This window comes from Nycticebus coucang, chromosome 5, assembly GCF_027406575.1.
Source record: "Nycticebus coucang isolate mNycCou1 chromosome 5, mNycCou1.pri, whole genome shotgun sequence".
Classification (NCBI taxonomy): domain Eukaryota; kingdom Metazoa; phylum Chordata; class Mammalia; order Primates; family Lorisidae; genus Nycticebus; species Nycticebus coucang.
In genome coordinates this window covers 108,136,751-108,152,763 of record NC_069784.1, presented here as the reverse complement: position 1 = coordinate 108,152,763, position 16,013 = coordinate 108,136,751, and the positions used below count along the sequence as shown (strand labels likewise).

The 16,013-nt window shown below is 41.9% G+C and overlaps 1 protein-coding gene across 7 annotated transcripts in view; it reads right to left on the bottom strand.

Annotated features, from left to right (window-relative positions):
* Positions 1-16,013, bottom strand: part of AKAP7 (A-kinase anchoring protein 7) — a 208,351-nt gene that overhangs the window by 41,499 nt on the left and 150,839 nt on the right. For 3 of the 7 annotated variants that reach the window (XM_053591923.1, XM_053591925.1, XM_053591933.1), the window contains one exon: positions 13,995-15,136. The exons of 1 other annotated variant lie outside the window; for it this stretch is intronic. In XM_053591923.1, coding sequence (XP_053447898.1) covers positions 14,931-15,136 — 206 coding nt within the window. In that variant the 3' untranslated portion in view covers positions 13,995-14,930. Of the gene's footprint in view, positions 1-13,994; positions 16,012-16,013 lie in introns of those variants that run through there. 3 more of the 7 variants (XM_053591924.1, XM_053591932.1, XM_053591926.1) reach the window with 2 other exon arrangements.

The following is a 16,013-nucleotide window of genomic DNA, read 5'->3' as shown; positions in this document are numbered from 1 at the left end:
CTTTGGCTGGCCAAAGTTCAAACTTTACCTTGTCCTGTGGGAACTCTGGGCATTTTTCTGCTTACAACACCCCAGACTTTTTTCATTGTGTGGAGTTTCAATCTGCACACATGTGGCCTAGCACTTAACAAAGAATCAGGAGGACCCCTATGCAAATTCCTAAAATTCTTTTTACTGTCCCTTTTCCAGAACTCTGTCTTCAACATCTAGCCCTTTCACCTTTCCTGAACTTGATCTCCATCTTCAGCTTAATGAGGCCACTAGGGCTCCCTCCCAGTCTGTAATTTACTTTTAGGCTGGAAGATGAGATCATTAGGGTTTGTTTCTCTCAAGTATCACAATTTTATGCTGCCTGTTATCCAGTGTCTGAAATCAGTGATGCTCTATATTGCCTAAGACAATCATGGCTTTACTCAGGGAGGACTGATGGGAAGGCAATACCATTTTGTTACCTTGTTTCCAGTTTGGGGATGAAGCAAGCATCATCACCTTTTTCTTCCAAAAGAGTAACAAGGCATGCAAAGCAGAGCATAGAGTGAGTACTAGACCCCCAGAAAACGATGCTCGGGCAGATTCCTGGCAGAAGAATGGCAGTAAACAGCAATGAGGGCACGAGCTTCTGGCTGAGGACTCTCAGATATTCTTTCCTTGTGGAGTAAGGAGGGATGACCTGGAAATGACAGGTTTATTTTTACAGCTAACTAGATCTTCAAACTTCATTTTCAAAGCCCTAATCTATTGTCTTTTATGTCTAGAAACACCTGGTAAAACTATAGTCCTTGATACAAAAACATTTATTGAGCTCCTTCATGTACAATGAAAAAGTCCTTGTCCTTGAAATCCTCCAAGATGCCAGAGAGAAAGACAGCTACACTAAACCAATGATGATAAAACTATGTTTGAGTTGTAATCAGAGCACGAAGAGGAAGAATTTACTGCTGTCTGGGTGGCAGCCAAACACATGCAATTCCAAACAGATCTTTCATTATAATATTCTGATTGCAGAAGAGGGTTACCAACTCAGAAGAAATACAGTCAATTGGACTTACCCAATGGGGTATGAACAATGGTTTACTCATTTTTTGAGTCTATTACAGTACTTCATCTGTCTCCAGTGTGAAAGACCAACCAGTGAAGAATATCCTAGTCTGCCCAGCACAACAATGGTGGTATAACTACATTTCCATGCTCTGTTTGGTTATTACTCCCCTTCTTAACCACAAACTTTTCATAATTTCAAACATCAAGTTTTTAATAAGCCATCAGAACACAGTCAACCTCAAAGGAAATGCAATTGAAAGTTAAAACTGAAAACAAATCCATTTGTAAGTGTACTACACTTTAAAGAAAACCCTAGGAAGTACAGAATTGAGCCCAGTGGCAAACTACATCAATGTAAATGGCCTGATATGAACCACTTGAACAAGTCAAGCAAGTGTGCGCACAGTTATTATCTAGGCTCAGTGGCATGTCTTATACATCTCACAACACATCTGCTTCTTTTTGAAAGCATACCATTAAAAACCCAACAGCAAATCAATTTGCAATGTCGACTGTTCCCTGGCCACACTATCTACAATTGCGAGCCACATCTCCCCAGTCTCTGCACAACACAGGAGCATGAACGTGTGTGTGTGTGTGTGTGTGTGTGAGTGTGAGTGTATGCACATGTGCCTGGGTGTGAAGGATAGCTGGAAATGAAAGTTGCTGCTTTTATTTACTCAGCAGGTACTGAACGCTCTGCTAAATGGGCTCACTGCAATGGGAATTCCAAAGCACAATTTTATTTCCCTCCCTCAATAATGGTTTTCTGCATGTGAAAGAGAACTCTGCAGCAAAGAGAAACTATTACTTAGAAGCGGGGAGCATATTTGATGGAAGCTGGAAGTACCCTCAGGCAGTAAAATGCAACCCATGCCTCGTCTCACCTCTCACAGATCCAACTTAATTTTGTGGTGCTCACAGTTGTGCCGGGTAGCACTGCCCATGCTAAATAAGTCTATGCCTACTTGGAAGGTCAGCAGTTTTCCAGGGAACAAGGAAATGTGCGGCTAAGGATTATCTCACCAGCACAACTAACAAAAAAATTTAATTCCAACTGAATAATTATGTTTCCACATGCAGAGACTCAGGCAAGTCTGCAGGGAGGTGAATTTTCTTGCCTCTAGAGGACATATATTTGAATATGCCCAAAATAGAAAAGGCAAATCAGAATACATATGCTTTAAATAGATGAAGTTGTTACATATGAAGGAAAACAGTGTTTTAACAGGACCTCGTTTACGTCTCCATTTCTTTTAGGACGTCTAGATGTATCCATGTCAGTTCAGCAGTAACTCAGTCGTCCCTGCCTTCTTCCTTTATCTTATATTAGCAAAGATAAACATTCTTTTAAAAATAAAAAACTATGCTTTATGGGAAGTGAGAGAACCAGCTTCCACTGGTTACCTGCTGTATTATTCCATACATGTGACATTTTGGAAAGGGCAAAAATGCAGGAACAGAGGACAGATAAGTAACGGCCAGGTGGTGCCAGGGGAGAGAGAGCCTGAATACACAAGAGGCAGTTTGAAGGTATTCTTCAGGATGTGAAAATTGTTCTATGGTGGTGGTTACAAGAATTTATACATGAGGCCGGGGCCAGGCACAGTGGCTCACACCTGTACGGAGGCTGAGGCAGGTAGATTGCCTGAGCTCTCAGGTTCAAGAGCAGCCTGAACAAGAGGGAGACCCCATCTCTAAAAAAATTAAAAAATAAATAAATAAAAAGAATCTATGTATGTATAAAAACTTACGGAATTGCACACTCCCAAAATTGTATTTTACTATATAGAAAGTGTAAATATTTATGTAAAAATTATCACCGGGCGTGGTGGCTCACGCCTGTAATCCTAGCACTCTGGGAGGGCTGAGACAGTAGATTGCCTGAGCTCACAGGTTCAAGACCAGGCTGAGCAAGAGTGAGACCCCCGCCTCTAAAAGGAATAGCTCAGCATTGTTGTAGGCACCTGTAGTCTCAGCTACTTGGGAGGCTGAGGCAAGAGGATTGCTTGAGGCCAAGAGTTTGAGGTTGCTGTGAGCTGTGATGCCACGCCATTCTAGTGAGAGCAACAAAGTGAGACTCTGTCTCGAAAAAATAAATAAATAAATGAATTATTGTATGAGTGCTTATTTTGTACCAACACAACCGTGAGATTATCCTCACTATAACGATGTTAATATCTGCCATCTCACCTCCAGTGTCGTCAGCATCCTGACGGTCTTGCTTCGTCAGCATCACTAGAGCATCACTACAGCAATATGTTTCCAGCATCATCACAGCATTGTTACATCAGTGTCACCTAAGGTTCCTAAACCTCCTAACTAAATAGTATAATGCAAGCTAAAGTAATTAATGGTTGCCATGAAGCATTCACTTTCCTCATTCTCTTTTTTTTTCTTAGAGACAGTCTCACTTTTTTTCTTAGAGACAGAGTCTCACTTTTTCTTAGAGGCAGAGTCTCACTGTGTCGCCCTCAGTAGAGGGCTGTGGTGTCACAGCTCACAGCAACCTCCAGCTCTTGGGCTTACGCAATTCTCTTGCCTCAGCCTCCCAAGCAGCTGGGACTACAGGTGCCCGCCACAACGCCCGGCTATTTTTTTTGTTGTTGTTGTTGCAGTTTGGCCAGGGCTGGGTTTGAACCCGCCACCCTCGGTATATTGGGCCAGTGCCCTACTCACTGAGCCACAGGTGCTGCCCCACTTTTCTCATTTTCTTGACTTTCAATTCATTTTTCCATCTTTCGGGTGATAAATATGTAACTAGCAAGTTACAAAAATAACAAGGTTTTTTTTATCTCTTATACCAAAAAGGTATGTCTCACCACAAATTCTCTTAATTTTCTTCACTCTTCCTTCTTTAAGAGAATAACCAGAAACTGTAAGAAAATTGCATCGTTTGTTCATTTTTGAGAAGTGGTTTTTCTTGTATCAAACCACTTGGAATCAATGGCACCTCGACACAGAGACTAAAGAAAAAACTCGCACACACTGTTCCTTCCGCGCTCTCTTTGCTTTCCTTACCTTTTGCCACTTTCAAGTTGTTAATAAAACATCAAGCGTGATATTTTACTTTTAAAAGCCCACCATTGGCCTGCACACTGCGGTCTTCAAACCTAGAGTCACCAGCAGATAGTAAAGACTTCTGAGTGTCTCGCAGGTCCAGCCACCCCCAACTCCTCCTGATGCCAATAACCTTTCCAGGGGGAGCGCTTTCTCTTTCGCTGTGTTTCTGGGAACAGGAGTACCCACACTATGTCTTCCCTAACTCCTCTCAATCCCACACCAGCAGCAAATCCCTCTTCTAAACCTCGGTATTTCTAAGGATCTCCACATTTGCCAAAAGCGCTTCTTAGCGCTTGTTATTTGCCTCTCTAGCCTAAGAACAGCATGTTCCTGCCCTTTCCAGTTGTCCCCCATCCCTTGTATCTTGGCTTTGCCCATCATGGTGAGTCTATGGATTCTCTGTCTCACAGACTGAATTTATTTATTTATTTATTTACTTACTTACTTATTTTGAAACAGTCTCTGTCACTCTGGGTAGTGTGCCACAAGCAATCCTCTTGCCTCAGTCCCTGGAGTAGCTGGGATTACAGGCGTGTACCCTGATGGCCGGCTAATTTTTTTTTTTTCTATTTTTTTAGTAGAGATGGGGTCTTCCCCTCACTCAGGCTGGTCTTGAACTCCTGAGCTCAAGTGATCAACCTGCCTTAGCTTCCCAGAGGGCTGGGGTTACAAGCACTATACCCGGCCTGAGCTTTTCTTGAAGGTCTCCCTGTCCTGCCCTGTTTCCAGTTCCCTGTCCCTGGCGTTGGCTGGATCCCTGACCTGAGACCTCCTCGTGGAGACCTTGCTGGTGTTTCCCAGCATGCACCAATGGAAAGCCAACCTTATTTTTCTTCCAGATCCTCAGTTACACTCTCCAAAGGAAGCATCTTCAATGATTTCTTGAGTATTCTTGCAGAGCTTTTCCTGTATTTACATGGAAATACTTTTGGAAAACACCCTTATGAAAAAATAGCGTATTATTCACATTGTCCTGTGATTGGTATTTTTCTTTGGATACTTACTGACCTTTATATTTCAAAATAACTATATCCACTTTATTCTTTTTAAGAGCAGCATAATTGGCATTCAAAACAGCTTATTAATCAAACCTTTATTGTTTAAGTTCTCATTTTTTTTGTGGACATCACAAACTATGGTGCAATAAACATCCTTGGGCTTAAATTTTTACAAACACACACAGTATAATTGTAAGGAAAAAACTGAAGTGGAATTAATTGCCACGTGAACACTTTCAGGGTATTCTTCACCATAGAGTTTACCAAATTGTCCTCTCAAAGCCATCAATTTATATTTCTACCCAATGAATGTGAGAGTTCCTGATTCACGCACCAACACCAAGCCCATGTATTCTCAGACTTTAAAATCTTTACTTCTCTGATAAATTTTTTTAAAATTATTAGAAGAAGGGGGAAGGGGAGAGGGAGGGGAGGGGAAGGGGGAGGATGGGTGGAGGGAGGGTAATTGGTGAGACCACACCTATGGTGCATTTTACAAGGGTACATGTTAAATTTACTAAGTGTAGAATATAAATATCTTAACATAATAACTAAGAAAATGCAGTGAAGGCTATATTAACCAGTTTGATGAAAAAATTTCTAATTGTATATAAAACCAGCGCATTGTACCCCATGATTGCATTAATGTACACAGCTATGATTTAATGAAAAAAAGTTCTCACTATTGTTTTAACTTGCTTTATTTACATATAAATGAGGTCCATATCTTTACATATGATTTTCGCCAATTCTTCTCTTTTTCTAGGAACTATGCTTTTTGCCTATTCTGTGACGGGTTGAGATGTTCTCCTACAGCAGTCTGAGCCCACAGACTCTCTTCTGCCTCCTCAAGCCCAAGCAAGGTCACCAGCATTTCTGTTCTTACAACTGACCTCCAGGTTCACAGTAGGGCCACCTCTCTGGACCTCCCACCAGAAATAAGGCAAAGGACTTATCCACCGTCATATTCCCTGTCAGCATCACCCTCCACCCAGTATCCAGAGCAAGTCAGAGGTGGTATGGGGGGCACAGCCCCACCCACCATCTGGGTCCTAACTCTCTCCTCCCCCCGTCCTTTCCTCCCCCCAGGTGTGAGGCTTTTATCCAGCCTCGGGAGAGGCTATGGGAGTCTAATTCAGTCATCTCGCTGTGACAAATTTGTTGAATAAACAGACTTGTGATGTCTAAACACAGCTTTGTTTTTGTTCCCCCCCATCTCTTTAAACTCTTTTCTATGAGGATCATCTTTACCAGAATAAAATTCTAGTAGTTCCTTGTATTTAGGGCTTCTCTCTTATATTACATAAGTCACAAATGTCACCTCCTTATGGTCATCAGAGTGTCCAGTCCTGGTGAAAGAGCTCCTCACCCAGCACTAAAGTTCCTGCCCTGCTGGTGCCGGCTGCTCCAGCCAAAGTCCGGGGTGCAGAGGTGGGTGGTCCAGCCTCTCCTCCTCCGCCGCCCCCCATCTCCAGACTGCCTCCCCTCAGTCCCACTCACTGTGAAGCAGGGAGGAGATGTAAGGGGCACCTAGGCCCACAACTTCAGGCTCTCAGACCTGATACTGCTTTCCAACTGGCATCAGGAGTGAGAGAACAAGTGAATGAAGCTTCCTCTCTCTTTTGGGAGCTGTCCCTCGGGTCCCCAAAACACCCCCTTATCCCCCGAGGATAAGGCTCTGCTCTAAGCAGGGCCCTGCACTCCTTCCCAGGCTGCCCACCTCTTGGCTGAGGTGTTCGGTCCTCTGCTGCCCCTGTGAGCCAGCCTGGCCTCTCGCCCTGAGGCGGCCACCCACTCTGGGATGCAGGCAAGTCTCCACACAGCGGCACCCACACAGGCCCGAGCCCACATTCTCGCTCCCTCTCAATTCACAGGCAGGGGTGTGGCTGCCACCATCACTGTCCCTGTGGCCGTCCACCAGGACTGGGGCTTCAGTCCCCTGCAGCACCAACCCGGGGAAATGCAGCCGCAGGTTCTCCATGTGGTCCTCTTGAAGCCTAGCTGGCAAAGCTTGGACTGTGGGGCCATTGTCAGAGATGGGGAACACAGCCCGGGCCTCTTCTCCTAGCTACTGGAGAGGCTGAAGATGGTGTGAGCCCAGGACATTCAGGCTGCAATTAGCTCTGATCTGACCACTGCACTCCGGCCTGGGCAACGGAAAAAAGACCTTGTCTCAACAACAAAAAGTGAAGGAAAGATGATGGGCTTTAGGACACACGACCCCAAAATATAGCACTTTGGCAATTGGAACAATTTGCAGAAAAGGGTAGGACTTTGTGGCTTTATTCTGCCCTTCTCCCCTGAAGGCCAAAAACCTAGAGAGCACTTCCCCTGAAGTAGGTCATAAGACTCTCACGTGACAGCTGCCCACCGTATACCCGGAGCAAAGGACTGACTTCTCTCTGCAGACAGGGACACGGAGAGGAAGCTGAACAAACGGACTTGCTAAGTTCTCCCCAGTTTATTTCTATTAGATCACACCTTTTGTCCAATCATACTTCTCAACAGTCTACTTCTACAACAAACATAAGAAATACACAGGTTTCCCTGCCAATGCCTATTTCTTTGGATCTTCATTTCTGAAGGCTCCTGTGTCATGTGAAACTTAAGTCTATGCAAATAAATTTGATGCTTTTCTCTTGTTAAATTGTCTTTGTGATAAGTGCCTCAGACCACTACTGATGGTTAGAAAAGATGTTCCTTTCCCCTGCATGGGCTTTACTCAGGAAAGCGCTGAGCTCCCTTTCAGTTTGCACAGAGAGGTTCTTGGGCGTTTTAAAGGGGAAATGACAGAGAGCAGGGTGGGGGAACAAGCCAGATTCCAGCAGACTCCTGGGATTGAAAAATACAAGAAAGCCAGTGAGAGAGTTTTTCAAAGGAAAGGTGGTTAGGCCATCCTGTCTGCCAGCTGGTGTTAGTGGGAGTTGGGCTTCTGCCTCCCAAAGAGCCTGGAACACAAAGGCCTGCTCCTTCCTGAGGATTTCATTTCAAAGGCCTGGCTTTCAGGTTTTTGAGAAAAACAGTCTTGGGTTCTTGTCCTCCTTGTTCTAGGAGAGCACTTGCTTCCCAAAGGGACAGGGGAAGGTTTTATAACTGTAAGGGTTTTTTTTGTTGTTTGTTTTTTGTTTTGTTTTCAGTAAATGCACTAAGAAAGGGAGATCAAGGAGGCCTTTGTCAGGTGTTGGCTGGAAGAAATGGGAAATCTTTTGACGGCCATGACCTTTTCAAGGGTTTGGGAGACATTCGGGGACACAGCCTTAGGCTGCTAAAAGCAAAGTTTGGTCACATCTCTTAGTGCAGGGGTTTGGATGGATTCCTTCCACCTGAGAGTTTTCCCAGTTCTCAGCAGATGCCCCTTACTGCCCACCACAGACAGTACAGCTTGCTCCAAAATATGTCCCCCTCACAAAATTCTTTCACCCCTTTCCTATGTTCTTAACCCTACTAAAGGTTCTGGATGTCACTCCCTTTGTTCCCTTTCCTATGTTCTTAACCCTACTAAAGGTTCTGGATGTCACTCCCTTTGTCAGTCCCTTTGATGACTTGGGGAAGGGTCTGTCTCTAACATGCAATGGGATTCTGTTTCTAACTTGCCAATGCCTCAATGGGAACAGCACGCAGAGCCCAACTCCAACATCCTATTAACTGGCAAACTGAAGGCTGGTTCCAAGAACTCAAAAGACCTAAAAAACAGGAAAATCAACTGTTTTTTTTTTCTTCAGCTTCTCTGTCTGGGTTGTAGTCTCTCACCAGAGACAAGGTCTTATTTGAAATGAGATGGGTGATGGGGCAAAACAAAGCGATTACATAGGAAGCAATGAAAATGCCTAAATCAATCATATATTTTTTCTATTTTCTTATATTCTTAACAGATTAATAGCCTAGGTCTGAGAAATATATTTTTAACTTGTCTTTTTATAAACTATAATAGTCCTGTTGTGCTACTTAATAGTCCTGTTATGCTACTTAATATGTTAATTATGTCATACTGTTTTGGATTTCGAAGGTTATCTTTTTTTCTCTAAGTCTGCCCAAACAAGCATATAAACCAGGAAAATGTTTGCAACAATGATATCATATCTACATCACAATTGATCCTCTCTGCCATTTTCCAAGTGCAGTGACTAGGTGTTTTATGTCACATAAAATACACAGGTGGTAGGCTGAGCATGGTGGCTCATGCCTGTAATCCTAGCACTCTGAGAGGCTGAGGCAGGTGGGGTTTGAGACCATCCTGAGCCCCAGCCAGAGCCCATCTCTACTAAAAATAGAAAAACTAGCCAGGCATTGTGGTACATGCCTATCGTCCCAGCTACTCAGGAGGCTGAGGCAAGAGGATCACTTGAGCCCCAGAGTTTGAGGTTGCTGTGATGCCATGGCACTCTACTTAGGGTGACAAGAGTGAGTGAGACTCTTTCAAAAAATATAATAATAATAATAATGATGCAGACGGCTTCACTTCCTGTTTCTGTCCAAGATAATGGTGTACAAAATCCCAGCGAGACTCAATTCCTTCTTGAGAAAGTCGAGATGAGAAGGAGCATTACCTCTTTCTGCGCTGGGGGAGCACTGTGTGCTCCTCGGCTGGGGGTTGTGTGACCACCCCCCAACCTGGAGTGGATCTGGGAAATACGTGGGGCTCGTTTGGGTGTCACAATAACTGCAGTCTGCTGGCATTTTGATCCTGGGGATCAGAAACAGTAACATCTCATTATGCACAGAACCATTCCACTCTACAAAAAGGTAGCCAAACCCAAATGCCAGTTGTGCCCTGCATTGAAATACTGACTTAGAGGAGTAGAGCCTGTATTCATCAAGGTTTTTAGTTGCAAACAACAGAACCAACTTCAGTTTAAGTGAGAAAGGAACTTATTAAAGGGTTATTTGGTAATTCACAGAATCCCCCAGAAGGTCCAGAGAATCAGTCTGAGGGGCCAAACAGCAGGAACCATGCCCCTTACACGGCCAGCTGCTCTGGGTGACCAGGTTGCTGCTGTCCTCTGCCATGCAAACATGGAAAGATCCCAAAGATGCTGGGCAGTCACTAAGTGTGACAAATGTCCACCAAACCATCCAAAGCCCTTGTCACATATTTCTCCCTAAAGACACCTTACCAAGCATGGACCTGGTAAAAATATCTTCTAATTTTGTCTTCCAGAATCGTAAAAAGAAGGCTTCGGGCTCGGCGCCCATAGCACAGTGGTTGCGGCACTGGCCACATGCACCAAGGGTGTTGGGTTCAAACCCAGCCCGGGCCAGCTGAACAATGATGACAACTGGAACAGAAAGATGGCATTGTGGCAGGCACCTGTGGTCCCAGCTACTTGGGAGGCTGAGGCAGGAGAATAGCTTAAGCTCACGAGTTGGAGGTTGCTGTGAGCTGTGATACCATAGCACTCTACCGAGGTCAACATAGTGAAACTCTGTCTCAAAAAGAAAAAAAAAAAAAAAGATAGGCTTCATTTCCCCTCACTGTTGCATATTCAAGCTATTTTCTCTACCTCATTTAGCATATCTGGTATTTTTTTTTGGAATGGTGCTTACGTATCATTTTTGCTTCTTTCCTCAGCACTATAATTCTTTTCCAGCTGTTGATACTCCTTATGACAGTAGCTTTTCAGAAATAATTTGAACCACTAAAGAGAAAGTATCATAGGTTTACTGGAAACAAGGAATTAATATTTCCGTTTTATTATTCCTCTGCTGATATAACAGAATTTCATGGTCTACTCTGATAAGTGATTAATGATGGGATATGTAGAGAAATAAATATTGCAGTTTACATTTTAAAATCATCCCAAATCACCTGAGTTTATTGGTTCCATTTAATGGATTCCAATAAGTAGTTCTGAATATATTACCCTGGAGATGATAATAGCACTTCTCGTCAGAAGCTCTCAAATTACCTTATAAATAAGCCTATTATCCACAAAACCATGATCCAAGAAAGAAATGTAGCTAGTATCACAATTTTAAATTCACTGACACAACAGAAGTACTCTAATATTCATTTTTTCTGTGGATGAAATAATCTCAGGGCTTGTCTTATTGCTATTGAATTCAAGCAGGAACCTGGAGACTACTTTTACATTGAGCTGGCCGGGCATGGTGACTCATGCCTGTAATCCCAGTGACTCTGGGAGGCCACGATGGGTGGATTGCTTAAGCTCAGGAGATCAAGACCTGAGCAAGAGTGAGACCCCATCTCTACTAAAAATAGAAAAACTCAGCCAGGTGTTGTGACAGGTGCCTGTGGTCCCAGCTACTCCAGAGGCTGAGATAAGAGGAGCACTTGAGCCCACGAGGTTGAAGGTGCTATAAGCTATCAAGCCGCAGAACTCTACCCAGGGTGACAGGGTGAGACTTCTTTTTCAAGGGAAAAAAATGTTATAGGTAAGAGTTCAAAGTGTTGAAAACAATGATGATATGTTATCCATTCATCATTTTATGTTTGGAGACACTGTGCATTTATTGTCTTTGGTTGAATAATGAAATAAACTCTTAATTTGTCACATGTTGTGTGTGGCAGCTGATTGATTCATCTGTGATTGAATACAGAGGACAGAAAACTCATCTTTTTGGTCATATGCCTGAAATGACATCTAGAATATGAAGTCAAACTGCTTTAGTTACTTCCTCATGGGAGTATCTGGCTTTTGGAATGATTTGGAGGTGACACATTTGGAATTTTGAAACATAATTTGAATCTTAAAATTGAGATTTTTATTAACTTAAAAACTAATATTAAAATTTACCAGATATAAATGTAGTGTACCTCAAAGGCCTCTCTCTGGTTAGTCAACACTGAAGTAGATTGATCCAAGAACAATCTAAGATGCTATAAATGGGACCAAGTTCGAAGCTGACAAAATCTTGTCCTGCTGTTGAAAAGATTACTTTTTTCACAGTGTATGGCACACCTCTTGGGAGTGGGACAAAATCATACGAGGGACTTTACCTAACAGATGCAAACATTGTAACCTAATTTTTTGTACCTTCAATTAACCTGAAACAATTTAAAAAAGAAAAAGAAAATATTACTTTTCAACATCCCTGAGAATATTCATGTAGGATCTACTATTTTTCCAGTGACTCATCCCCAAATGTTGAAATGTGGCTGTAACTGTAAATATGCACCAATGGGTCTTCCCTACATGAAACTGACAATTAACACAAACCAAACAGAATGTCAGGTTTCTAGAACTCAAAGCCTTTCATTGCCAACAGATGGAGAAGTGTGACACCATCAAGAGGCCACACATAGCATTAGCAGGAGTAGCAGGGCAGAATGGCCACAAAGAGCACTGGCTCTAGGATCCTCAGAAATCACACAGCCAAACTCTCAAATTACAGATTGGGAAGTGAGACTTACAAAAATGAATCAGTCTGCTCAAGGTCACACATCAGTAGTGAACCCAAGTCGAAAAGACAGTCCACCTCTTGGCCTAAGCCAGCACTCTATCACCAACCATGCAGTTAATCCACCAGAGGACAAGGCTGTGGTATCAATTCATGACACCTTCTCTGGCTATGTGGGCCAACAAGCAATTATTTCATGACTCTGATTAATGAGAATAAAATCATTTTAAACATTTCAGATCGCAAACTTAGATTGTTACAAATTAATGTCTTACTAACTTTAGAACATAGGAAATAAAGAAAACTTGTTTTATTTTATACTTACTATTGTCTTCATTAACTTGCTTAAAAGGAGATCTCATTGCTAAAGATTAGAATCCTTAATCCCTAAATTAAATATCTGGGTTTTGGGTTTTTTTCCCCCAGCTCCATCACATCAGCGGACTACTCTTATGTATGTTCGTAGAAATTCAGGGCTGCAAAGGAGCTGGTTAGTCAAAAGAACGTGACTTTCCCTTTGTTACATACACATCCTTACTTTGTGAAATATGTTGTACTTGGTGGAGAGAAGAAGTGTTGGACTGTGGAAAGAGTGTCTGTCAGCTTTGAAGTAGAACAGATCTGTGTTTAAATTTTGCCCAACTTTGTATTAACTTTATGACCTTGACCCATTTAACCATATATGTCCTTAGCTTCCTAATCTATGAAAGTACTAATTGCTTCCTAACAGAGTCACTGAAGGGAAGAAATTTAATCATGTGCTAAAATCACCCGGCACACAGCCTGGGACTTAGCAGGTATTTAACAATGGAAATTATAATTCACAAATAAAGTAATAATAAGACATATAACCTCAAATTGGAAAAAGTATATTATTTTAGTCTTTCAAATTATTCAGGCAGATTGAGAATAGCTCCTTGAGGATAATATCTTTACAGATACATGAGGATAATTATCTCTTCAGAAATATTGGGGATGGGGGTACACTGACGTGGAGCCCTGGGTTATAATTCAGATCCAGTTCCCTACTAGCTGTGGCCTTGGGTAAGGCACTCCACCTTTTGGAATCTGTTTGCTCATTTGAAAAACAAGGTAAGGCCAAAACATCTTTGTGTCCTGCCTTAAGGATTTCCTTAAGGAAGCCATCTATGAAGAGTAAGACCCTTCTCCCTACCACTGAAAGGGGGTTGTGGCGAGCAGCTCCAGCTTCCTGCAGCGGAGTGGCTTGCTCCTCTCCTCTCCTCTTTGCTACTGATGCCACTGCAGTGACACATTCTTAGCTGTGGATAAGATGTTATTCAGATTTTCTGCGAATGTAAAGTTCTGCTGTGAATTCTCTGTGAAGCTGACTGACTTGAAATGATTTAAAAGTCTAAAGTCAAACACGCTTTGGTAACTGTGCTATCTCAGCTGAAGGACGGGAGCGTAAAGGTGAGGAGACACTGAAACTATCAGAGCTCCTATCTATGACTTCCTTATACCAACAAAAGTCCAAAAACTTCCAAGAGCAAGGAAGAAAATGAGGAAGGCAACAAGGGAGAACAATGCATTTATTAAGAGGCATGAAAATGCATAAACTCATTTATAAATAAATGTAGTATAATTTACCCAGTGAAAAAATAGCTAAAATCCATGAGGAAACTGGATTTTATATTTGAAATGATTACATATTTGATCTCCAATAACTTCCCCCTCCATCATGATTTATTGGTAGCAGCAATTTTACAACGTACAGAGAAAGCTGTTAACAATAATCATCGTATTTGGGGAAATTGTTCAAGAGTGCTCTTTAAAAATAAACCAGTGCAAACAAATTCAGATTATAAGGGATATGATAAAACCTGGAGCTTATCTTCAAAAAAGTAGAAAATAAAAATCCCAAACATTTATTCATTAAGAAATGAAAAAGCAAACTACGTTTTGATCTGTGAAAAATAATATACAGATATTAGAAAACATTCTTAACCAGTGATTGCAATAATTACATTTATAAATTTTCATTCAAGTACTAATATTCAATAAACATTCAAATTCTCCTTGAAAGTAACACTAGATGTAGACAGTCCTGGACAATGCTTCTTTTGATTTAATAATAATCATGTTAACTGGAGGCTAGTGACCCTTAAATACTGTTGTTGGCTTTTTTGTTTTTGTCTGTAAATGGTTTTTTCACAGTCTATAATTTTTATCTGTAAGGACCCAAGAAACATCTCACAACAGCTAATTAAGAAGTCTTTTCTATAAAATAACTACGAATATTACAGAAACAGACATTCTAAAACACAAGTGTAGCTCAGAAAATAAAAGGGCAGAATCAGTTTCTTTGGCAAGAAATTGTTAATTCCTTACCAAATGCTGATTTCCTATTGTGCAGACACTATCAGAACATTTCTGGAGTATTTACCAAAGAGTTATTTAAAAAGCTGAAAAAATTTCACAAACTATGTTGCCATAACAGCAATGTAGAGCTTACGTTAAAGTCATACCCAAATCAACATCATTTGCTTGATTACTGTTGTTAATGAGTCTTCCTTCAAAAAGCTCCTTTCTAATTTTGGCCTGAGTCTCGGGCTTTAATAAAAGTTCCCTTATCTGTTTCACCTTGGACTTCAGATTCATCCTTTCTTGACGCAAAGCTTCATCAATTAAGTCTTGAATTCCAATAGGTTTCTTGCCTAAGAAAAAAAATTATATAATACCTTTAAAGTACAAATGCCAATGAAAAACATTAAATATGGCACACTGACTTATCAAAATGAAGGTTAAAAAAAAACCCTTTAAAATAGTGGCCACATTTTATAGAAAAGGTTGCATTTCACCAAAAATATATCATTTACATAGAACATAATCTACTATAAATACAGATAACTGCATAGCAATAGCACACTTAGGACAAACACGAAATATTATGGACTAATTATACAGATGATCATTTCAACAGTGATTATTTTACCCTTAGCACTGGATAGCTGTGTGTGAGAATTCTGTCCTCAGATAAAGTAGTCACATGCCCTGCCAATCCATATAAATGGCAGTGTTCTGTTTATGGCAAGGCCTTGTCCACGGCCTTAGTGTCCAGGAGGCACAACCCAAGTCCCCGCTCCATGGTGTATGGCGGAGGGCAAGTGAAACTTGGGGTGTTCTTCTTTCATAAATTAACTTCCTCTGCCAGCCCCAGCACCCCATCCTTCTGTCAAGTTTCAGAAATGCAAACACATCAATCACGAAAATATTAGGCAATCTCCACGGACTGAACAAGAGAAACTTAAACGGCACATTGCAAGTCAGTCCCTAGACTCAGCAGAGGGGAGCAGGATGCTTTTCACGGAGCAGCGGGAATCTGCCTTCCGCTCTCATTTCCTGTTGTTCTCACTGTCATGGCCATTCCGATCGGCCTCTTCAGTTTTCACAGAGCTCCCCTCCCCTGGCTTGTTTTTATTCTGTGTTTCATCCAGATACTGCTGGACAGCCTTGAGCACTGCGTTCTCCACCAGCCTCTTACTGAGCCTTACCAGTTCTGCGTCATCAGGCTCCCCTCCGTTCTTTTCACCT